Here is a 25,724-nt window from a genome sequence, read left to right as displayed (position 1 = left end):
TTAATTTCTGCTAGTATATTTGTTAGGTATAATAGGAAACACAAAGATGCTTTTAGTGAATCTTGCCTTCTAGGAAGAGGGGTGATGATTTAAAGTGAAGAATAATTAGTACTGTGCCTTGCTAGTTACCTGGAGTTTGAAGACCTTTCAGTTTCACTTTCACATCCTAATGTGCTTTTTTTTTTTAATTTATTGGGGTGACATTGGTCAACATCAACATACAGGTTTCAGGTTGGGTTTCTATGCTAATGTGCTTTTAATCTTTATTTAAATAAGTGTTTTTTTATTGTTTGTGTGTGAAATGTTGTTATATCCTACTCTTCTCCATGCTATGCATTTCCATTATATGTATTTTATAAGCAATTTGTAGTGACAGCATTGTAATATTCCTCCTTCCTGCCTTAGAGTTTAATTTTCTTGAAGCTGTTCTTTTATTAAGTCATGTCTGATAAAGATATATGATTTCCATAATATACACTATTGCAACTCATCTTAAAATACAAGAAAAGTAGTTTCCTTTGATAAGTTTGGTCTGTATACAGAAGGCATACTGACTTGACTTTTTCCTTTTTTATCAGGACAACCTTGGGTCTCAGTTTAGCCACATGAGTCTTGCCCGCCAGCCATCTGCAGATGGTTCTGACCCTCATGCTACTATGTTCCAGTCCACTGTTGTTCTTCAGTCCCCACAGCAGTCTGGTTATATCATGACAGCGGCTCCTCCACCTCCACTACTGCCACCTCCACCTCCTCCTCCCCCTCCTCCTCCCCCTCCCCCACTGCCACCTGGGCAGCCAGTCCCTACTGCTGGCTATTCTGCTTCTGGTCACCCTGTCAGCCAGCCTGTGCTCCAGCAGCAGGGATATATTCAGCAGCCCTCACCACAGGTAGGTTGCTTTTTCACCTCCCCCTCCGCGGAGGCTTTTCATTTAAGATCACTTTTAACATTAGAGTCTTTTTGTTTATTTGTTTTTTGTTAATCCTCACCTGAGGATATTTTTCTATTGATTTTTAGAGAGAGTGGAAGGGAGGGGGAGGGACAGAATGAGAGAAACATCAATTGGTGCCTGCACTCAACTAAGGCCGGACCAAGGCTGGGAATTGAGCCTGCAACTCAGGTATGTGCCCTTGACCTGGGACCCTTCAGTCTTCAGGCTGATGCTCTATCCACTAAGCAAAACTGGCTAGAGCTACATTAGAGAGTTTATTTTTAATTTCACAGGGAAAGAATTTGTGCAGGCCCAGCTGGTGTTGCTCAATGGTTGAGCGTCAAGGCCACAGCTCAATTCTGGGTCAGGGCACATGCCTGGGTTGTGGGCTGGATCCCCATTAGGGGGTGTACAAGAGGCAGCCGATCAGTGATTCTCATCCTTGATGTTTCTATTTCTCTCCCTCTCCCTTCCTCTCTGAAATCAATAAAAATATTTTTTTTAAAAAAGCATTTATAAGGATGTGTAAGCAAAACTTGTCAGCATTTTCTTTTCTCTGGAGATTTTCAAGTGCATGATAGACAACATCATGACAGTTGAGTAAATTATGTGATCTTGGAGTTTCCTTCTGACTCAGGTTTCTTTTTTATAATTTGCTTAAGAGAAACACATTAAAGTAAATGCACTATAAAAATAAAATGTAGCCCTAGTGGGTTTGGCTTAGTGGATAGAGCTTCGGCCTGCATATTGAAGGGTCATAAGTTCAATTCTGGTCAAGGGCACATGCCCAGGTTGTGGGCTGGATCCCCATTAGGGATCGTGTGGGGAGGCAGCCGGTTAATGATTCTTTCTCATCATCATTGATGTTTCTATCTCTCTCTTTCTTCCTCTCTGAATTCAATTTTAAAAATATACGTATATGTATATAAAAAACATTCTTCTAGCCGAAACCGGTTTGGCTCAGTGGCTAGAGCGCCGGCCTGCGGACTGAAAGGTCCCAGGTTCGATTCCGGTCAAGGGCATGTACCTGGGTTGCGGGCACATCCCCAGTAGGAGATGTGCAGGAGGCAGCTGATCGATGTTTCTCTCTCATCGATGTTTCTAACTCTCTATCTCTCTCCCTTCCTCTCTGTAAAAAATCAATAAAATATATTAAAAAAAAAAAAAACATTCTTCTAAATAAATAAAATGCATTTTGCCCAGCTGGCATGTCTCAGTGGTTTAGCATTGACCCATGAACCAGGAGGTCACAGTTTAGTTCCCAGTCAGGGCACGTGCCTGGGTTGTGGGCTAGATCCCCAGTGTGGGGCCTGCAGGAGGCAGCCAATCAATGATGTTTCTCTCATCATTGATGTTTCTATCTCTCTCTCCTATTCCTTCTTTTCTGAAGTCAATAATAAAAATATATTTTGAACCAAAATCCTATATAATGAAAGCATAGTATGTAAATTGTTCCCTCGACCGAGAGTTCGTCTGGGAGTTCGGCTAGGGGAAGGGAGGGAGGCCCCAGCAGGCTCTGGCGGCAGGTGACCTGGGGAAGGGAGGGAGTACCTGGCCAGCAGCCAGCCGATAGAGACTCTACCAGTGCATGAATTTCATGCACTGGGTCTCTAGTAAATAAATAAAAATAAAATGCATTTTAACCCCTAGAGTGCCAGGGAGCACGATCGCGCTCCTCCTGTCTTTCGCCAAAAGTGCCGGGAGCGCTATCAAAGCTTCGAAATGGCATCCAGTTCTAAGTTTGCTTTTATTAGTGATGATGATATTGCTAAATATGTCAATGTAGTAAAGGCTTCCTTAAGTTTTTGAATATGTAACTTCATTTACTTGCGATTCATAATTTTTTTCCTAAACTGCTGTAAAATCAGCAAAAATGCCTTGGCAATTTTAGCATAGTTCCTAGGATATTGGTTGGCACTCAAAGGGTTAGGAATAGATCAGTCTGGGGAGAGTTGACATCTTAACACTATTGAATTTTCCAGTACAGGAACATGTTATCTCTCTCCATTTACTTAGATCTTCCTTAATTGTTCTCAACAATATTTTGTAGTTTTCATTATATAAATATTACACATATTTTATTAATTATAACCCCTAAGTATTTAATGTCTTTAAATATTCTAAAGAAGATTTTTTTTTCATTTAAAGATGACATTCAATATTCTATTAGTCCAGGTGTACAGCATAGTGGTTAGATGTTTATATAACTTATAAAATCCCCCCTGATAAGTCTAGTACCCACCTGACAGAAAACATAGTTATTACAATGTTATTGACTATATTTCTTATGTTGTACATTACATCCCGGGACTATTTTGTGACTGCCAATTTGTACCTTTTAATCCCTTCATCTTTTTCACCCATCCCTCCAAACTACCCCCATTGTTTGTTGATGTATTGATGATAGCCATTCTGATAGATATGAAGTGATATCTCATTGTGGTTTTAATTTGCATTTCTCTGATGATTAGTGACATTGAACATCTTTTCATATGTCAGCCATCTATATGTCCTCTTTGGAGAAATGTCTGTTTAGGTCCTCTGCCAGTTTTGAATTGTTTGTTTTTCATGCAAGGTTGTACCAGTTCTTCATATATTTTGAATATTAACCCTTTATGAGATGTACCGTTGGCGAAAATCTCCCCTAGAATCCATGTATTAACCTGAATATGTTTTGAAAGTGCATATACTTCCCTTGTTTCCAAGCATATGGGAAAGAATTCAGTCTTTAATCACTAACTATTACATTATCTGTTCCTAGTTTGCTTAAAGTTTTTCCCATGAATGAATATTAAATCTTGTGAAATGTTTTTCTGTGTCTTTTGAAGTAATCATGTGATTCCCAACCACTCCCCTTTACTCTATTAGCACTGAATTATGTTGACTGACTTTTTTTAATATATATTTTTATTTATTTGAGACAGAGAGAGAGAGAGAGAGAGAGAAAAATCAGTGATGAGAGATAATCACTGACCAGCTGCTTCCTGCACGCCCCAGACTGGGGATTGAGCCCACAACCCAGGCATGTGCCCTGACCAGTAATTGAACCGTGACCTGATTCATAGGTAGACACTCAACCACTGAGCCATGCCGACCAGGGCTGCATTTAGTATTCTTTAACTATTAATTGATATTGTCTTGTGGTTGATAGTGTCTTTCAAATCTTTTACATCCTTATGTAAATTTTGTACAGTTCTAGCAAAAATGATAGTTGTTTTTTTACTTCTCCCTTAAGTTGTATCAGTCTTTACATAGTATCTGAATATACATTGAACAATTCATATTTATTATACCTTCCTGACATATTGACTCATGTTGTGAAATGGTTTTCTGTTTCTATTACTATTCTTTGTCTTGAAACCTATTTTATCTGACTTTAATATAGTGACTTCAGCATTTACTTGATTCGCATTTAAATTAGTTTTTTTCACCCTCTTATTAGCAGCATTTATACCTAAAGTGTCTTTTACATACAGTAAGTATATAGTTGTTGTTTTTGCTGTTTTATACAATCTGATCAGAGTGTCTAGTTCTTTTATCTTTTATGTAGGTATTGACATGGTTAGATGCAGGTATACTATATTGCTATTTATTTTCCATTTGTCCTATCTGTATTTTATTTCTATCTGCTTCTTTTCCTGCTTTTTGTATTATTTGAACACTTTTAGTGAGGTTTTTTTCACCCCCTGAGGATATGCTTTCTACTGGCTTTAGAGAGAGGCAGGGAGAGAGAAAAAAACAGCGATCAATTGCCCCCTGTACATGCCCCAACTGGGGTATGTGCCCTGACCAGGAATCAAACCCACCACCCTTTGTTATAAGGGAAGCATGTAAAACTCAAAGGCTAACATGGGCCAAATAAATGCTGTGAGTTTGTCATGCTTGTTGTAAGGGGCATTGTTCTAATCCATTGAGCCACACTGGCCTTGTCTTTTAGTGTTTCATTGTATTTCTTCTGTTGATTTCTTATCTACAGCCATTTGAATCTTGTTTTTGTGTACTTTATTTAGGGACTACTATATGTACCTTTACAGTATCACAGTCTAACTGATGTTTAAATAAAACTGCAAGTATTGTGTCAAAGATGAAAGGAGAGTTAGAGAAAGGAACATCAGTGATCGGCTGCCTTCTGCACATCCGCTACTGGGGATTGAGCCCACAACCCGGGCATGTGCCCTGATCCGGAATTGAACCGTGGTTCATAATTTGATGCTCAACCACTGAGCCACACCAGCTGGGCAGCAATATAATTCTTTTTACCCTCTCTCCATTGTTGTCATGTATATACATTATAAACAAAAGTATAATGATAATTTTTGCTATAAACAGTATATCTTTTATTTAAGAAAAAAATATTATTTATACATATACATACATACATACTGAAAAGTTTAATAATGGATGAGACCTAAAATCAGAACATACTATTTTGCTAATATCTCCAAGAAAAATTAAGGAATCACATCTCTATTGTGTCTAATATTTCAAAGACAGAAGAATATTACAGTAAATATTGGGGATTCTTGGCTTATAACTGATCTATAAATTCTTTGCTTGGCTGGTTTCCTAATGAAATGGGCACTCTTGAAGATCTCCATAGATCTCTATCTTTTAATAGTAACCCAGTCAGAAGAGCAAAGCCTGAGAGAGCCCATGAACCGAATAATGTAATCTGTCACATACTGCTACATCACTGGATTATTCTTCACCCCAAACTTGATGAGATTGCTTTAAGAGAAATTCAAAGCAGATATAAATAGCTCTGGAAGGAAAAGTAAATCAAGTTAGTCTTACTGGCATTTTTTCCACCTTTATTAAGGCATAGTCTATACTAATAAAAGGGTAATATACTAATTAGACCATTTGACCGGACATCTTCTGGTTGTCCGGTTCTTCTTCCGGACAAAGCCACGGTGATGGGAGCCGAGGCAGAGACAGTTAGGGGCAATCAGGCTGGCAGGGGAGGGTGGTTAGGGGCTATCAGGCCAGCAGGCAGAGGCCGTTAGGGGCAATCAGGCAGGCAGGCAGAGGGGTTAGGGGTGATCAGGCTGGCAGGCAGAATGGTTAGGGGCAATCAGGCAAGCAGGCAGGTGAGCGGTTAGGAGCCAGCGGTCCCGGATTGCAAGAGGGATGTCTGACTGCTGGTTTACCCTGTGGGATCAGCCAAGGGGTCCCGGATTGCGAGAGGGTGCAGTCTGGGCTGAGGGGACCCCCCCCCAACCCCCCCTGCATGAATTTCGTGCACCAGGCCTCTAGTTGACAAATAAGATTGTATTGGTGTTTTAATTTGCATAAGAAAAATTAAGGAATGGGACCAGTTCAACTGTGCATTAATGTGGGAATGGATAAAGTGTCTTATTTATATAATGATTGCTATTCAACATTTAACTTGAATGAGCTAGTGGTACATGTTTAAACCAAGAAAAGTCTCGTAAACAATGTTAATTGCAAAATAAGTTGCATGAAGTTTAATAGTAGAGTACCATAAATGTAAATTTTTTAAATTCTCAACAATTTATATATGGGTAACAGATATATAGAGAGAGATATTAGACGTTTTAAAACATTTATAGGAATAATATATTCTAACTATAGGATAATGGATTTTTTTGTGGAATGTACAGCCAGACAATGTTGGAGTGATCCTTCAGCTCTATCAGTAGTGTTTGGTTTTGTAAAAGAGAGGAGAATCTGAAACAAATATGGCCCAAAAAATTAATAACTACTAAATCTAATTGGTTGGGAGTATTTATATTGTATGTTTGAAATTTTTTAAAATTTTCTCAGTTAAAGCTAAGAAAATCAGTTTTCAGATGATTGGTGTTGAAAAGAATTATTACTTCATTACACTCTGATGTGCATCGCAGAAAAAGATTTTATTGCAAGTAAAATTGATTTTTTTTTTCCTCAATACTTATCCTAGATGCCAGCCTGTTATTGTGCTCCAGGCCACTATCACTCCAGTCAACCTCAGTATCGCCCAGTCCCTTCTGTCCATTACAATTCACATCTAAACCAACCACTGCTACAGACCGCACAGCAGACAGGTGAGTAGCATTTTTGTCATTAATTCTTAGTGCTCAGGTACTGCTTTTTTTCATCCTGCTTTATTTCAGTCTTACTATTAAGATACTGCCACACTCAGTCTATCAAGGGTCTCAGATATGTACGTACATATGAATATGCAAGCCTGTAACGTAAAAGAGTGGGCAAATCTTAGCACATGCTAGCAAATACCACATGGTCAGGTTTTTATGCTAAAGGGATGGGAGCCATGGTGAGCAGGTTGTACCAGGCTTAGCAGTATGGTGAGCAGCTTCCTGGTGCTCATTGCCATTGTAGTTGAAGCCTTCTTTGCAGCCTGGTAACGCACCAGTGGTAACGACAAAAGAAAGGCAAGACAAGTTAAAATGTCTCCTGAACCTAAATTTGATTGAGAACTCTAGCCTACTGAAAAATTTTTATGTCTCAGTTGTTAGTAGGAATGCTTCTAAAACAAATAATGTTCTTAAATATTTATGTTTGTGTTTTGTTTTTCAGTTTGCTGGTTGTATAGTGAAAGGTATTTTAAAATCAAATGCAATCTAATACTAGGCATATCAAATATATTAAAACTCAAAAGATTTTTTTTAAGCATTCAGTGAAAACAATTGATCTATATATAAAACTATCTTATTTGACTGAACTCATTTCTCTCCATGCTTCCCACCTAGATGTATACTTCTGCCCTGGATGTTGAATAAGAGTTTTTTGTTTTGTTTTTTCAGCTTTTCATAACTCTGGGTATTGAAGTAGAATTTTTATTGGTTTCGTTGGAGCCTTTTTGGCTGCTTGTCACCATTGGAGGCTCTCTGACTACGTCAGTGTGACTCAGTGAGGCCACATAATCCCTCACCTCCACTTAGGCAGTTTCTTGCTCGTGATATTGTTTAGAGCTCTGAAGGGAACTGCAGTTTCTGAAGGAAGACTCCTGCACTACACTATCTGATGAGAAGTGGTTTTGCTTCTCATCACTTGTGCAATCTTCAATGATCATTGTGACTTACCAGCCTCTTTTACAAGACAGGCCTCTTACTTCTTATCCCTACAGAAGTTCCAGTCCTTACTCTGTTGCTCCTAGGAGTTGTCTTATACTTCATATGTAGGTTCTTCCTTTTTGTGTGTTACTGGCCCTGAACTGTGTGTGTGACAGATACTCTTCTAAAGGGTGTTGAGTACAAGTATTGGTCCTTTTAGCCAACTTTGAATTTGCCCTCTGTCTCCAATATGACTCTTTAGTTCCTGAAGTTTAATAATATAGTCCACTTATAATGTAAACTAATATATGCTATCATTTTTAAAGGCATCAAAAGTTGTTCTTTATACATAGAAACATTGGTTGTGAAACTGCTCATTAGCTTTAATACATTGTTGTTTTGTTCTTATAGACATTATTTTCCAAGTTTTCCTAGAAACTCAGTGACTGACTTTTTATGTTGTTTTGGTCTTGATTTTTTTTCTCTGAAAATTATAATACAGATTATAGCTGATGCCATGATAATAAAAAAAGAAATTTACCTTCACATCCCCCATTCAAGCACCTTGTGTGTGACTAATAAACGTAGTTCGTTAGTACACCCTATTAATGAGGCAATCAAAAATCCTTTGTTCTGCATTTGTGTGAGCTAGTTAGTTTTTTTCTTTTTTATGACTAAATTTTGGTCAAATTGCCTACAAAATTAAAACTTTTAGTCACAGATGGGACCAGTGTGCTTATACAAATGCATCCCTGCAAAAAATATTCCCACTTTATGGAAAACAACTGAAAATGACATTCCTAATTGAAGGCCAAATATGTGTATGACAGATAGCATGTGTTTATCATCAGCCATATTTTAAGTTGGGGTTTTTTTCTAATGTAGTTATGGTGAAAAGGAAGAAAACAAGTAAGTAAATTAAATTGCATCTAGATAATATAGGCACAGAGAGAATATGTCTAAATAGTTTTTGACATTGTGTTTGACTCATAGAGTCGGTCATAATATAACACTTTATAACTAGAGTTGGTCCTCCCAGTTATTTTATGTAGTATCCTCTTAACTTACAGCTTACGTTAGTTTAATCTCATTTAGTTCGAAGAAGAAGAGAAATAAATCCTCAAAAGATCCTTATCTGAAAGGGAAAGAAATTTTGTTATGCCAATAAGTACAATAGAAATTTCCCTTGAAAGAAAAATTTGGTAGTGTCGGTGCCAAGTGCTGTGTTAGTAATTATATTGAACCTTTTTATAGAATTTGTAGGATTTTAATATTTTTAAAAGTTATAATCTAAAGATTTTTTTAGTTAGCTAATGCCTATTTTTTTATGTCAAAACTTATAGAAAATATGCATTTATGTTTGTAGTATCCTAATAGAAAAGTGAAATGCATTGGGAAATGGACAGGCAGTTTTTTGTTTCTGATTTTTTTCACAGATTTATAGCAATTTCTGTCTCAATAATTTACATTTTTATATGTAAGCATCAGACTTTCTTTTTCTTATTTTTTTTCCTTATATTTCCCTACATTTTATCATCCTGAACTGATTAACATTAGAAACTGTCACATCTTAACATTTTTTTCTTCAAACATTTAGTTAAGCATATTGTTTTCTTTTATTGCCTGAAAGGGTGAATTATTCATCCAAATAATGAAAGCATAGATAGATTTGGAACAATTTTTCTTCACTGAGGCACAAATAAATGATTTTTAAATGTTTGTGTATAACTTTAAAGAAATTTTTGCCATAAATTAACAAACCCAATCAACTATTCTTTTTTTTTTTTTTTAATATATTTTATTGATTTTTTACAGAGAGGAAGGGAGAGAGATAGAGAGTTAGAAACATCGATGAGAGAGAAACATCCGATCAGCTGCCTCCTGCACATCTCCTACTGGGGATGTGCCCGCAACCCAAGTACATGACCTTGACCGGAATCGAACCTGGGACCCTTCAGTCCACAGCCCGACGCTCTATCCACCGAGCCAAACTGGTTTCGGTGAATCAACTATTCTTAGACCAAGTAGGGTATGAGCAATGAATTATAGGATTTTCTCTATTTTCCCTTTTTGAAGACAGAGAGAAAGGATGAAATGCTTTGGTCTTTTATTCGTGTGTGTGCCAGAGGACCACAACAGTTATTGGTCTCCTTGACAATAAACCACCAGTCTGTTATGGGAACTGAATTGAAATTAGTACTTACATTACAAATGAATAAACAAGTCCTTTGTTATGAATGTGAAACTAGCCTGGTCATTCAAAACAAGGCAGTCAACCTCTATCAACAGAAGCAGAAGAAATTCTGGCTACATAAGGCTTTTGGACAATGTAGTATATGACATGAAAGAAAATAATATAGTCAATCCTGGCAGCCCTTATTTATTTTTAACTCCTTTTAGGTGTATCACCTAAAGCCTCTGGGTTTCAATTTACTCGTTTTCCAAGTAAGGGAGTTTTACTCTGTTTTCTTTTGAAGGCTCTGTGTATCCTAAAGTTCCCTGATTCTGTGTGTCTATCTTATGAGTCGTTTCTAGTTCAGAAAGGTAGGAATATCGAAGACTTGGTTTGCAAGTGAGTTACTATGAAGAAATAAGTCATATAAAAAACAGTTTCAAAAGATCTGGTTACTTGCCAGTTACAATAAGGATTTGCTATCCTAACTCTTTATCATAACATTTACAGCTTGGAGACTATAAAGTATACTACATTTAAGAACCTTGGTTTCTACTTATAAAGAAACCTTTTTCTGCAAGTAGTAATTATAGCAAAGATTTTAGGTTTGTGAGGCCCTGGCTGTTTTCTATCTAGCTGCTTTCATTCTTATGACTCTTTTGAAAAGTTTGCAGCTTCACCATATATGTTTAATATTTGCAATAATTGGCCTTGTTCCTGAGCTGTTGGATTCGGGGCCGTAGCACTGTCTGAGAGGTTTACATTTCTCACAGTGAACCGGTCTCTTTTTCAGCTGCTTCCTGGCTTCTTTTTACTCAGGTTTCCACTGCTTTTTTTATATTTTTCTTCTTTTTTTTTTTATTGCTGTATTAAGGTATTAACATTTGCTTATATTTTCCTGTAATTGTAATACCGGTTAATCATGCATCATACTCAGCAATAGGGACTTGAATTTAAATGACAACCTTGGCTTAATGTAATTTACCTTTTAAAAATTTGTGAAAGCTATTGCTTAAATTTCTTTTCCAAAGCAGATTTGTATGGCAGATTCGTTTTGGTTGGAGCTTTTCTTAAAAGTTTAATGTCTTGCCCAATGTGGCTCAGTGGTTGAATGTCGACATCTGAACCAGGAGGTCACAGTTTGATTCCCGGTCAGGGTACTTCCTGGGTTGTGGGCTCAATTCCTGGTACAGGAGGCAGCCAATTAATGATTCTCATCATTGATATTTCTATCTCTCCTTCTTACTTCCTCTCTGAAATTAATTAAAAAATATTTTTTAAATTTAATTTCTTAAGTATGCCAAACTCATTAGCAAAAGGCAAATATATCTCTTTTCCTATTGCTATATAACTTTTTAGGATTATTATGCATTAAAGCATGCCATAAAATAAGATACCTAAAAATCATTTGAAGCTACTTGGGCTCCGACCAGGGATATAATTCCATTTGTGTGTTTTTTCTAAACTGTGATTTTGTATGCATGTGGAAAGCAAAATGACCCTGTAAAACTAAATATCATTTTAGTTTTGCAACCAGTTGATAAATAAATTCAAAGAATATAAATGCATTATATCTTTAGTCTCAGCTTTTCACATAACTCAGAACCATGTGGTTCCAAACTGATTAAGTTTTATTACCTGCAGACTATAGTAGGGTCCTGATGAACTGCACTGTGTAGAACAAGCATGTCAAACTCGTGGCCCACAGGCCACATGCCTTGTTTATTTAGCCCGTGTTAGCCTTTGAGTTTGACATGCTTGATGTAGAAGGAACATTTTAGGATAAATAGTCTTTAAGATGCACAACATATTGGCAGCATTATAAGATGCAAATTTAAATTAGCTAGAATGTAAAAGACAAGCAAGGAAGAAAGGGTCCTGTTGGGTAAGCAGGGGAGGGGTGCTAATAATAAAGACTTGGCTATGGCAAGTAGGGACTCTGGGCACAGTCATTTTCTTTACTGACAACTTTTGATGGGAGTAATAGGAATAGAAATTTTGTATTTATATTATTACATTTGGTAGCCTTGGCTATTGTTTTTCCATTGATTCTGTGAGCATTTCTTAGTATTGTATGACCAGCACAGATTCAGACATTGTATAATACCTACAAATCCACCTATTTCCCTTTTCCCTTCTCCATTAACCTGCCGCCACTGAAATCTGGAGCCAAATGTATCTGGTAAGTACCCATAGATTTTCTTGAGTTGTATAGACTCTTCCATAGGACTGTCATTTAAATAGCTGTGAGCTGTAATCTCTGTGGCTGTTTTTATTAGATTTTTTTTTTTTTTTTGGTGTTTGTATTTATGTTTACTTCAGGCACAGAGGTAGGAGTCCAGAGGGTGATATAGAGGAGAAAGAATAGTGAAGGTTTGCTGGCAAGTGTGTCTTCCTCCAAATTTACTTAAGGGGCTAGTTGAACTTGCCTGCTCACTAAAATAGTGCCACATACATAAGACAGACCAGGAACCCTCAAAAACTTGAGGATTTGATTATTTAGAAGCACATCTTTTAAATTGTCCTGTAAATACCTAGTTGCCAATAAATTTAAAGTTGGCAAAATTACTCCTCAAAAAAACTACTCTCACATTGCTTCAGCTATACAAGTTTAATTGCAAAAAAAAATTAATCAAAAAATTTAATAAACCTTAAATTTATGGCTATTCTGACTAAATAGTTCTTCAATTCTTTTTATCTTTCTAATTATGTCTAATTCATATTAAGAATGCTTTCCTTTAACACAAATGCTAGTTCAGGTCACCTATATAAAATAAAACTAGCCTGTTACAGCCTAGGCAATACTTTTCTGCTGAACATGCTATTTCCTTGCTCACTTTTCTGTTGACGTGAAAGGGAGTTAAAAATAGAATATTCTTTGAACCCTCCAGGGATGTGCCTGAGCCATCAATTTATATTGTCCTAGTTCTCTCAGCTTGCAGAATCGATTGTGCTTTCCTCTGAAAGTGCTGGAAGAAATGGGATAATATGGCAACATATAGTCCTTTAACAAAGGAGAATGGCATTGTTAAATGACACCTATATTGAGACTTGGATGTTTATTCTGTTGGTACCTCTTAAATTGGCATTGCTTGCTTTACAAAACAGATGTTTTCCCACAATATTGACACAAATTTCTATAAAAGATATCTGTTTTCCTCTAACTTCTAGATTAAATCCAAATATATGACAGGAAGGATTTTTTTTGTTAATTCTGATATACTGAAACACACTTTTTATTGAAGAAAGAGTAATTTAGATATAGTAGCCAAGTTGGTCATATGTTGAGTGTCCTAATATTGGGAATACTCTTCTTGTAGTACATTTCATTTTTTTAAATATATTTTTTATTGATTTTTTACAGAAAGGAAGGGAGAGTTATAGAGAGTTAGAAACATCAATCAGCTGCCTCCTGCACACCCCCAACTGGGGATGTGCCCACAACCAAGGTACATGCCCTTGACCAGAATCAAACCTGGGACCCTTGAGTCCACAGGCCAACACTCTATCCACTGAGCCAAACTGGTTAGGGCTTGTAGTACATTTTAAATGTAATGGTACTTTTCATTCTCTAGGACTCTTCATTCTTCCTAATCTTCCACCTTCTCCTCTTTTCCAGATCATTGGATTTTTTTTCTCATACTTGACAGTCTTCAAACTATACTTTTGAAACTATCAGTACTCTGTCTCTCCCTTTCCTTTGTCTGAATAATTACATAATACACCCGAAGTACTGTGCCACTTCTCTGAGTGACACTGTAACAGCTGATGCTCAGCAGCCTGAATGTTTAAACACAGGTTTGGAGGAATTTGAGCATCTTGAACACTTCTTTAAGATGTACATTTTATTAAGGAAGTGTGCATAAAGTGAGGCATGTCCTTAATTAGATGATCTTTTATGTGACTAATAAGTTATTTTATTAATGATTTTGTCTTAAAAAGACAATAGTAAGGTTCTTATCTTTCATTGGATTAGTGGAATGGTGTTGTGGATATTTTATTTGTTTTTGGTGCTTTCCAACTGAATATTTCTAGTTTTGCTAATGAATATAGTAACTTTAAACAGTATAGAGCCATGGTCTTAGGTCATCTGAAAAAGTTCAGTAATCTTATTGCAACTTTTAATGTCTTGCTCTTTAGAAAGTGTACTCCAAAATTATATACTTCTTGACCAGTTATTGGGTTGTTGTTTGTTTGTTGTAATTATTGGAATGAATCGTGAATAGTCTGACATCTCATTTCACTGCTGGAAAACAGTTTAGGTTCCTGTCCTAATGGGAATAGAATTTGCCTCCTGGGTGAGGTGCCAGTTATACAAAACATCAAATGTTAAATGGTGCCTTTTTTTTTTTTTTTCTGTAACAGCCTTAGAAAGATTCCTCATTGAGCAGGCCCTGACAGCTTCCTGCTCAATGTGGGTCAAACCTGGTGCGTTTTCCTGCCTTGAATGTAAAAATTATTATAAAGCTATTCAGTATATAGAAAAGAGCCATTGCTTCACAAAACGTCAAGACTTCACCCATGATACAAAATATACCCCCTTGTACACAAGGTGTCCAGGTTAAAAGTGGCATTGACCCACTGGGGTAAAGTCTGACTTCTTTTACATACACACACACACACACACACACACACACGCATACACATTTATATCAACAAAACTTTTCTTTCTCACAGTTCTGGAATCTGAGAATTTCAAGGTTAACGCACCAGCAGATTCAGTGTCCAGTGAGAACCTGCTTCCTGGTTTATAGACTGTGCCTTTTCCCTGTGTCTTCACATGGTTAAGGGATCTCTCTGTGATCTCCTTTATAAGAGCACTAATCCAATTCATGAGGGCTCTTCCCACATGACCTAATCTCCTCCAAAAGACCCCACTTCCTCATACTGTTACCTTGGGAATTGTCTCCCCCATATTCAACATAGGAATTTGGGGGAGACATAAATTTAGTCCATTGCAGAGGTGTTTGAAGTAGGAAGGGATGAGAGCTTCATAGAATATATTCTAATCCCCAAAAAGATTTAATGCAACTGTTTCCAAAGCTCTCCCTCACCTTTAACCATACTTAAACAGTCTGAACTAGATCTGGCCAAGTAGATGAGAATGCAAAACTCCTCCCCTTTGTTAATGACCTTTGAAGTAACTGAATCTGTTGACCAATTGCTTCAAAAATTAACAAATCCAATATTAAGTATGCCAAGACCCAAATCTTCATTTTTCCACATACAAATTTCAGTAGCACTTAGATAGAAAATACTATATAATTTAATATGTCAACTAATGTGATTATCTGAGCTTGTATCTTTATATATATATTATTATTATTGATTTCAGAGAGGAAGGGAGAGGGAGAGAGAGATAGAAACATCAATGATGAGAGAGAATCATTGATTGGCTGCCTCCTGCACACCCTCTAATGGGGATCAAGCTCACAACCCGGCATGTGCCCTTGACTGGAATCAAACCCAGGACCCTTCAGTCCCCAGGCCGGTGCTCTGTCCCCTGAGCCAAACCAGCTAGGGCTGAAGTTGTATGTTTGTTTGTTTGTTTGTTTGTTGGTTTGTTTGTTTGTTTTGGGGGGGGTTGCCTTTAAAACGGATTTATTTTCTCCTTATAAAAGTAAAACATACCATAACAACTGGAAAATACAGGAAAGAAGAATTTACTTTAATCACACATAATCCTACCTCCTCAAATACAGTACATTAATTTTTTCTTTCAATTTTTTATATGTACCATTTAAAAAATTTGTTTGCAATAGTAAGGTCTGCCTTCTTGGCAAAGCAACTCAAATTGTGGAGAAGAAAGGCAAACTTATGAAAATTCTACTAGATAAATCTTGTCTACTCATGAAATATGGCAACAGGGTAAACCTTTTGAGCAAAGGCAGCATTTCAGACAAAATAGCAAAGCTAAAGCCCAAAGAGGAACATTGGAGATTGACATGGCAATTATTAGGCTGAGAGGCATAGACCAAGAGATAAGTCACCATTTGACCCTCCTCTTCCCTTTCCCAGGACCGTGGGCAAAATAAGTGAAAGAGAGTCCCTTCTAGGGAGAGGACACTATTGGCTGGTCATATAATCTCTTAGACACCTAGTCTTTTTTCAGACCTCAAGTTCATATACCTGCCATCTGAACTGACTGTTCAACCTGGCTGGTGTGTCTCAGTGGTTGAGCATGGACCTATGAACCAGGAGGTCATGGTTCGATTACTGGTCAGGGCACATGCCCAGGTTGCAAACTCGATCCCCATAGCCAATTGATGTTTCTCTCTCATCCGTGTCTCTCTCATCGATTTTTCTATTTCTCTACCCCTCTCCCTTCCTCTCTTTAAAATCAATAAAAAAAATTTTTTTCTTATGAACTGACTGTTCAGCATCCTTTCACTCTGATTCCTAATTTGGATAACAATGCTTATTGTCACAAATAATTTTCAATTCATATGAAAAAAACTTTCCTATTGATTGATTATTACAGTAATTTTCTGTTTTCCTATAATTAAATTTATCTTGTTAAACTTCAGTAAAAGTCTTTATTAACCAAAATTCTCACAAAATGGAAAGTGGCCAGGTGTTAGTGTTCTGCTTATTTGAAAAGTTTACTGGAATATTCTTTCTATTTCAACACTTGTCCCTGAGAAAAGTAAAATTTAGAATCAGACTGCTGTGTAAAAATCCTAGCTACAACACTTATCAGCTGGTGACCTTAGACAAGGTATGAACAGCTCTGTGCTTTTGTTTCTTTACCTAAACACTGGGGATAAAATTGTACCTGTTTCATGAGCTTGTGAACATTAAATGAGTTAGCATGTATGAAGTGCTTAGAAGAGTGTCTGAAACCTAATAAATGTCATGTAGCATCAAAGAAATGAAAATTATGTAGTATTCTAAGTAAAAAGGCATGGGAATTTTGGGCTCAATTTTTGTTTGGGCTGAATTCCAGAGTAAACACGAGAAACTAATACAGTTTGTTCTAAAATATTTAGTCTTTTATCCTGTTAGCTTCTTGAAACATTCTTCCTTAAAGTGCTGTAGAGTTGAGATCAGCTGAGTTTTCTCATCCTTTGATTGTTAAGTTAAACTCTAAATATATTCTAAGTAAATTTACTTAATCCTTCCTTATAGCCTTGTAAAATGCCCATTACTCACCTATTGAAGAGGCTTTTTTTTTCTCCATTGTGTTTCTGGCTCCTTTGTCGAAAAATCATCTGCCCATATACATGTGGTTTTATATCTGAGCTCTCAGTTCTGTTCCATTGATCTGTGTGTCTATTTTTCTGCCAATACCATGCTACTTTGATTTGAAAGAAAGAGGAAGGGAAAGGGAGAAAGAAACATTGGTGTGAGAGAAACATCCATCTCCTGCATGCCCCCCACTGGGGATCAAGCTCATATCCCAGGCATGTGCCCTGATCAGGAGTCAAACCATTGGTGCCCAGCATGATGCCCAGCCAGCTGAGCCACACCAGCCAGCGCTGTAGTTTTCTTTTTTTGTGTTATCCTTGCTAGGTTTTGGTATCAGGGTTATGTTGGCCTCATAAAACGTGTTAGGAAATATTACCTCTTTAATTTTTTGGTAGTGTTTGAGAAGAACAGGTATCAAATCTTCTTGTACTATTTGGTAGAATTCACTAGTGAAGCCATCTAGTCCTGGACTTTTATTTTTGGGGAGGTTTTTGATAGTTGTTACAATTTCCTCAGTACTGATGGGTCTATATAGATTTTCCAGTTATTCATGATTCATTCGAAGGAGATCATATATTTCTAGGAATGTCTGTTTCTTTTAGGTTATTGAATTTGGTGGCATGTAGTCTTTCATAGTATTCTAGTGTGATCTATTGTATATCTGTAATGTCTGTGGTAACTTGTCTTTCATTTCTGGTTTTTTGTCTGTATGAGTCTTTTCTCTTTTTTCCTTAGTGAGTCTAGCCAGGGTTTGTCAGTTTTATAAGTCTTTTTTTAAAAAACAGCTCATGCCCTGACCAGTTTGGCTCAGTGGATAGAGCATCGGCCTGCAGACTGAAGGGTCCTGGGTTCGATTCCAGTCGAGGGCATGTACATTGGTTGCATGCACATCCCCAGTAGGGGGTGTTCAGGAGGTGGCTGATCAATGTTTCTCTCTCATCGATGTTTCTAACTCTCTATCCCTCTCCCTTCCTCTCTGTAAAAAATTAATAAAATATATCTGAAAAAATAAAAAACAGCTCTTTATTGTATTAATTTTTTGTATAGTCATTTTGTTCTCTAGTTCATTCAATTCTATTCTAATTTTTTCCCCTCCATAGCTCCTCTCCACCCAGTTCCCACCCCACCCCAGGCCCTCGCCACCCCACTGTCCGCGTCCATAGGTACTTCATACATGCATATAAGATCTTTGTCCAATCTCTTCCCGCACTTCCCACACCCCCTTACCCCCGAGAATTGTCAGTCCACTCCATTTCCATGCCCCTGATTCTAGTACATTCAACAGTTTATTCTGTTCCTCAGATTTTTTATTCATTCGATTTTTAGATTCACTTGTTGATGGATATGTATTTGTTGTCACTTTGTTCTTCATAATTTTTTATCTTTACCTTTTTCTTCTTCTTCTCTTCTTAAAGAATACCCTTCAGCATTTCATATAATACTGGTTTGGTGGTGATGAACTCCTCTAGCTTTTTCTTGTCTGTGAAGCTCTTTATCTGACCTTCAATTCTAAATGATAGCTTTGCTGGGTAGAGTAATCTTGGTTGTAGGTCCTTGCTATTCATCACTTTGAATATTTCTTGCCATTCCCTTGTGGCCTGCATACTTTCTGTTAAGAAATCAGCTGACAGTCATATGGAAACGTCCTTGTAGGTAACTGCTTGTCTCTTGCTGCTTTTAAGATTCTCTCTTTGTCTTCTGCCCTTGGCATTTTAATTATGATGTGTCTTGGTGTGGTCCTCTTTGAGTTCCTCTTGTTTGGGGTTCTCTGTGCTTCCTGGACTTATAAATCTATTTCTTTCACCAGGTAGGGGAAGTTTTCTGTCATTATTTCTTCAAATTGGTTTTCAATATCTTGCTCTCTCTCTTCTTCTGGCTCCCCCATAATTCGGATGTTGGTATGCTTGAAGTTGTCCCAGAGGCTCCTTACACTATCTTCATATTTTTGGATTCTTTTTTCTTTTTGCTCTTCTGGTTGGGTGTTTTTTGCTTCCTCATATTTTAAATTGTTGATTTGATTCTCAGGATCCTCTAGTACAGTGGTCAGCAAACTGCGGCTCGCGAGCCACATGCGGCTCTTTGGCCCCTTGAGTGTGGCCACGAAGTTTCAATCGCACTGTATGTGTGCGTCCGCACATGGCATTTTGTGGAAGAGCCACACTCAAGGGGCCGCAGTTTGCCGACCACTGCTCTAGTATACTGTTGAATCCCTGTATATTATTCTTTATTTCAGTCAGTGTATGCTTAATTTCTGACTAGTCCCTTTTCTTTTCTTTTCTTTTTTTATTGTTTTTTGTTATATTTTGTTTTGTTTTTTGCATTCTCACTAAGATCCTTGAAAGTCTCACTAAGTCCCTTGGAGGTTTCTAGAAGATTCTTGAGTAATCTTATAACTGGTTTTGAACTCTATATCCAGTAGTTTGCTTTCTTCCATTTCATTCATTTGTGACATGTTTCTTTGTCTCTGCATTTTGGCTGCTTCCCTGTGTTTGTTTCTATGTATTGGGTAGCTGCCAAGTCGCCTTGAGTTGATAGATTGGCCTTGTGTAGTAGATGTCCTATAGGGCCTACTCCCCAGTCACCTGAAATGAACACTCCAGGTGCACCCCTTTGTAGGTTGTGTGCACAGTCTTATAGTTGAACATTGATTGCTGTTGGTATCACTGGGAGGAATTGACCTCCAGGCCAATTGGCTGTGAGGACCAGCTGTGTCTACAATGGAAGAGCTGCTGTGCAGGAGACACCCTTATGGGGCAGGACTTGCTTCAGTGGGGCTTTGGTGCTCACTGAGTCTTCCCCTTGAGTGTGTCACTTATGGATGTGAAGAGTTGTAATCTAGTATGGTCTCACACTGACCACTGGGTATACTTGCTCTTGGATCTCCAAGGAGGTGCAAAGTCAGCCACTGCCTAAGGCCACCCAGCAGGAGCTACCCAATTCTACTCTAATTTTTATTATTTCCTTTCTTCTGCTGACTTTGGGTTGTTTTTGTTCTTTTTCTAGTTCTTTGAGATAAAATGTTAGGTTGTTTACTTGGGATTTCTCTTGTTTCTTGAGATAGGCCTTTATATAAACCTCCCTTTTATTACTGCTTTTGCTGCATCCCAGAAATTTTGATAAGTCTATTGTCATTCTTGTTTGTCTCTCTATATTTTTTATTTCTTCTTTGACCCAGTCATTTTTTAGTAGTATATTGTTTATACTTATGGGTTTCTTTACTGCCTTTTTGCAGTTGATTTTGAATTTCAAAGCATGTGGTCAGAGAATATTCTTGGTGTGATTTTAATCTGAAATTTGTTGAGGCTAGTTTTGTGACAAAACATGTGGTCTATCCTTGAGAATGTTCCACATGCACTAGAGAAGAATGTATAATCTGATGTTCTGGGATGATAGGCTCTGTAAATGTCATTTATGTCCATTTGGTGTAAAGTTTAATTTAAGGCCGATACTTCTTTATTGATTTTCTGTTTGTATGATCTATCTAGAGCTGTCACTGGAATATTAAGGTCCTAACTATGATTGTGTTTTTTTCTGTTTTTCCCTTCAATTCTGTTAGTAGTTGCTTTATTTATTTTGGTGCTCCCTGATTGAGTGCATATAAAGAAGTATTATGTCGCCCCAGCCGGAGTATCTCAGTGGTTGAGCATCAACCTATAAATCAGGAGGTCATGGTTTGATTCCTAGTCAGGGCACATGCCTGGGTTGCGGGCTCAATCCCCAGTATGGGGTGTGTAGGAGGCAGCCAATCAATGATTCTCTCTCATCATTGATGTATCTATCTCTCTCTCCCTCTCCCTACCTCTCTGAAATAAATAAAAAAAATATTTAAAAAAGAAAGTATTATGTCTTCTTGATATAGTAACCATTATTATAAAATGTCTATCTTTGTCTCTCGTTACCTTTGTTTTCTTGAAATCTCTTTTATCGGGTGTAAGTATGGCTACACCTGCTTTTCTGTGAATGGTGTTTACTTGGAGAATCATTTTTCACCTTTTCACTTTGAGTCTAACTTTGTCTTTGCAGCTTAGATGTGTCTCCTGAAGGCAGCATATTGTTGTGTTTTGTTTTTTGATCCAATCTGCTACTCTGCCTCTTCTTTCTGTTTCCTCTTTTTGTAAGCTATGTGTGTCAGTTTTAGGTTTTTTTGTGTGTTGTTATCATTATGTTTTATGAAAAATGAAGTTTCATATATACAGTAGTCCTTTTTCTTTTGAATGCATCTGATCTCCATCCTCCTTTGCAAATTCATACCTTTATCCCTCCCCTTTTCTGTTTTTGTTGTCATAAATTATCCCTGCTTATGCTGTTAAGTTTTTTAGTGGTCTTACTTATAGTTTTGTGACCTTTTGTTCTTTGTTTCAGGTAGAATAACCCTCTTGATTATTGCGTGCAATGGCGGTTTTCTGGTGATAAATTTCCTCAGCTTCTGTATGTCTGGAAAAGCCTTTATTCCTCCTTCATATTTAAAGGATAATTTGGCTGGCTATATTATTCTTGGCTGTAATTTCTCTCTTTCAGTAGTTTGAATATTTGGTTCCAGTCTCTTCTGGCTTGTAGAGTTTCTGCTGAAAAGACTAATGATAAGGCTTTCTTTTATAGGCTTCTTTCTTCTTTTCCCTGGCTGCCTTGGGAATTCTTTCTTTTTTTTAATATACTTTCTATTGATTTCAGAAAGAAAGGGACAGGGAGAGAGAGATAGAAACACCAATGATGACAGAGAATCATTGATTGGCCACCTCCCGCACGCCCCCCACTGGGGATCAAGTCCATAACCCGGGCATGTTCCCTGACTGGTAATAGAACAGTCACCTCCTGGTTCATAGCTCAATGCTCAACCGCTGAGCCACATCAGCCAGGCTAATTTTGATCTCTTTTATAGAGTTTTTCATCTCTAGAATTTCTATTTGGTTCTTTTTAAATGTTTTAATCTCTTTGGTAAAGTACTCATTTTGTTCTTTGATTTGTTTTCTGAGCACATTAAATTGCTTCTCTATATATATTCTCCCATTTCATTGACTATTTTCAGAACTGCCATCTTGAATTCTCTGTCATTTATTTCACATATTTCCATGTTATTAAGTTTGTTTTTTCTGTATACTTTCTCTTTTCCTGAGTTGCCTTTTTACCTTGGTTTTTCACAGTATTTGACTGATTGCATCCTTGTCTAGGCATCTAGGTATGAGTGGTGCTTTTCTAGCAGATTAATACGAAAAGGTCTTTCTCTTCTTCCCCGGTAGGTGACACTGACTCAGTGTTTTTTATTGTTGTTATATTTTAGGAAGAGAGAGAGAGAGAGAGAGAGAGAGAGAGAGAGAGAGAGAGAGAACGAACCAGCCAGACACATCTGTTTTTTCACCCATTCATGCATTCATTGGTTGTGTCTTGTATGTGCCCAGACTAGGGCTCAAGCACACAACCCTGGCATATCACGATGCCCCTCTAACCAGCAAGGCTACCTGGCCAGGGCTGAATCACAAGATTCTTTTAGCTCTGTGAAATCTCAGTGCTGTCCTCTGAAGCCCTTAGTGTAGCCTCGATGCATGGAGGTTGGGTCTCTGGAGAAACTGGCCAGCTTATTTGTTGTTTTGCCCTCCCAATAATGGTGACCTTGGACCTTTCCAGGGTTCCCCCCCCCCCCATGCCCCAACCTAGGGCCAGTTGCGGAGTACACCCTTTGCTCAGGGAAAAAGTGAATCTGTAGTACAAGTTATTGGGTTTGCAGGTAATATGCTCCGTAACTGGACACCAAGTCCATAGGAGGCTCACGGGGGGGGGGGGGGGGGGGCGTGGGGAGCAGGGCTCCATGGATTTGTTTCTCTGCCTAGAATGCCAATGGCCTGAAAACTGCAGTTACTCTCCCATGCACCTGCACTTGCTCTCCCGTGCACCTGTCGGAATGCCCACCTAATCTCTTGGCTCCTTCCGGCTGAAGGGAGTGCCAGCCATAACCCCTTCAGCCACAACTGGATTCCTCCCTTCTCCAGGCTGAGCCCCACCATGAGCTCCTGGCTACAGGGCTACATTCATAGCTTGTCTCAGCCCTTCTCCCTTCTCAGCCTCCCCTTTTATTCCCACTTGCCCACCTTTACATGTTTCAGTGCACAGATCTTTCAGGCGTGCTTTATGTTGACCAGGGATCTTGTTGAGTTATAGCTATTCCAATTGGAATTTCAAGGGGATCTCTCACACCACCATTCCTCTGATGTCACCCTGTATGTTTCTGTTAAAAGACACCTTTCCATATGCAACATCTTCCCACTTGTCACTGTAGGTGAACCGCCCATGCTGCTCTCCAAATGCAACACCTTCCCTTATGCATAAGAGCCTATCCTCTATAATCATTATATGTCTCTTATGATTTTAATATATATTATTTTTATTTCATTCTGTTAAGAATATGCTTTTCTCTATTGTTTAACCAGTAAGCATAAATATTGAGTGCTTGGCTATCTGATAACTGATATGAGTGTTTTGAGGGGTTTTGTTTGTTATTTCTAATCTCACCCTTAAAAAGCACACCATATTTCAGGATTTTTTAGAGCTATACAAAAACCATGAGTGAACAATTAGAACAATTAGAACCATGAGTGAGCAAATAGAACAATTATACTAGAGGCCCAAGGCCCGGTGCACAAATTCTTGCACAGGTGGGGTCTGGCTGCCCACCCTGATGGAGAACCATTGAACAGGGTCAGCAGGGGGGAGGGGCTGCAGGCAATTGGCTGGCCGGCCCCGCCCTTGATCGCGGTGTTGGGGGCCAGTCGGGGGCTGAGCAGGCGGGGGAGGGGGGGTGGAGCAAGGGTGCGATCGGGGTCCGGATCAGACTGGTTGGCTGCTGCAGTGCACATCATAGCCACCGGTCGTTCTGGTCATTCCACCGGTCCAGTTAATGGGCTTTTATATATGTAGATTAACTATAGAGTTTTAAGAGATGTGAAATAAGACAATGAATAAAATTATGAGATTAAAATGAGTTTAAAGAAGATATTTTCTTTTAAAGTGCTTGGCATTCTTATTTTTAATAGCTTCACTATTATTTAAGATCATGTTCCTGTGTTCTTATGTTGCTTCTGAATGAAGTACTAATATTAGTTATTTTTCTATTTTCCCAATCTTTAAAATCTAGAACTTCTGTTTTATTCTCATTGTTCTTTCACTTGTAAACTGTTTGGTTCTCCACCAATATTCTATTCTACCTCATCTACTTTTCATTCCGTATACCATATCCAGCCCCTCCTGACTGGGCCCTGTCCCTCAAGTATTTTATTCATTTTTTTACTTTTCCAGACTTTTTTCTTTTTCTTTAAGTCCAAGCCCAATGTCACCACCTCATTTCAGTCAGGATTAATTTATCCCTCGTATTTTTATAAGACCCTATTTATTCTGCTACCCTGTACAGTATCATGGCTAAGAATATCTAATTGAAAAGATAGGCACCATGTCTTACTGATCTTTATATCACCCACCAGACACACCCTGGGCTCACAGCATTCTTTTTACAGCTATCTGTAGCAAATGCCTAGGTGCTGGAGTCACATGTTTTAGATGTCATGTTATGTTTTCACATTTTCAAAATGTGCATGATGTTTTGTGGATATGTGCATATATATGTGTGTGTGTGTGTGTCTATCCCTTTTAGTAATCATGGATATTAATGGATATTCAGTAGCATTCAGGAATCTGAATGACTCTACATTAAACCACTATGACATGAAATCTGCAGCTGTTGAAAGCTTTCTGAGTCAGACTTTCTTTTCTTAAGAGAATTTTAGGTGAAAGGCTTCCAAGGTGAATCAAGTATTTTATTGAAATACTCATAAATTTAAAGTTTTCACATTGAATTTTTAAAATAACCAATTAACTATTAATTATTTAGTTTTAAGTTTACAGGAAGCAGAACTTTTGAGGGACATTAGTAAATTTAGGGAAAGGAAATCAGAAGCACATTTGCACATAAACTGGTTTTTTTTTTCTTTTTTTCTTTTCTTTTAATTTTTTTTTTTCCAAAGTTGCATCCTGTAACTGAAAATGTTGTGAATAAACTACAAAAGTAAGTTGAAAATTACTTGAAGTTTTTTAGGGGGATTTCTTAGTCAAGGTATATTACACTGAATTCTGCCAGGTGTCCACATTTTTCTTTTAAATTTTAGTGGGCTGTAATTCTGACGAGTGCATTATAAGAAGTTAGTCTATACATGCATCTATCAACAAGTGAATCTAAGAATCAAGTGAATAAATAATATGATGTACAGAATGAACTGGTGATTATAATAGAACCAGGGACATAGAAAGGGAATGGATTGACTATTCTTGGGGGGAAAGGGGTGTGGGAGATGCGGGAAGAGACTGGACAAAAATCGTGCACCTATGATGAGGACAGTGGGTGGGGAGTGAGGGCGGAGGGTGGGGCGGGAACTG

The 25,724-nt window shown here is 37.8% G+C and overlaps 1 protein-coding gene across 10 annotated transcripts in view; it reads left to right on the top strand.

Moving 5' to 3' along the window:
• Positions 1 to 25,724, top strand: part of R3HDM1 (R3H domain containing 1) — a 172,819-nt gene that overhangs the window by 104,381 nt on the left and 42,714 nt on the right. For all 10 annotated transcript variants that reach the window (XM_006100437.3, XM_023764021.1, XM_023764018.1 and 7 more), the window contains 2 exons: positions 579 to 887; positions 6,853 to 6,976. In XM_006100437.3, coding sequence (XP_006100499.1) covers positions 579 to 887; positions 6,853 to 6,976 — 433 coding nt within the window. The remainder of the gene's footprint in view (positions 1 to 578; positions 888 to 6,852; positions 6,977 to 25,724) is intronic.

The sequence above is a fragment of the Myotis lucifugus genome, unplaced genomic scaffold (assembly GCF_000147115.1).
Source record: "Myotis lucifugus unplaced genomic scaffold, Myoluc2.0 scaffold_312, whole genome shotgun sequence".
NCBI lineage: Eukaryota > Metazoa > Chordata > Mammalia > Chiroptera > Vespertilionidae > Myotis > Myotis lucifugus.
This window is presented reverse-complemented; position numbering and strand designations above follow the sequence as displayed.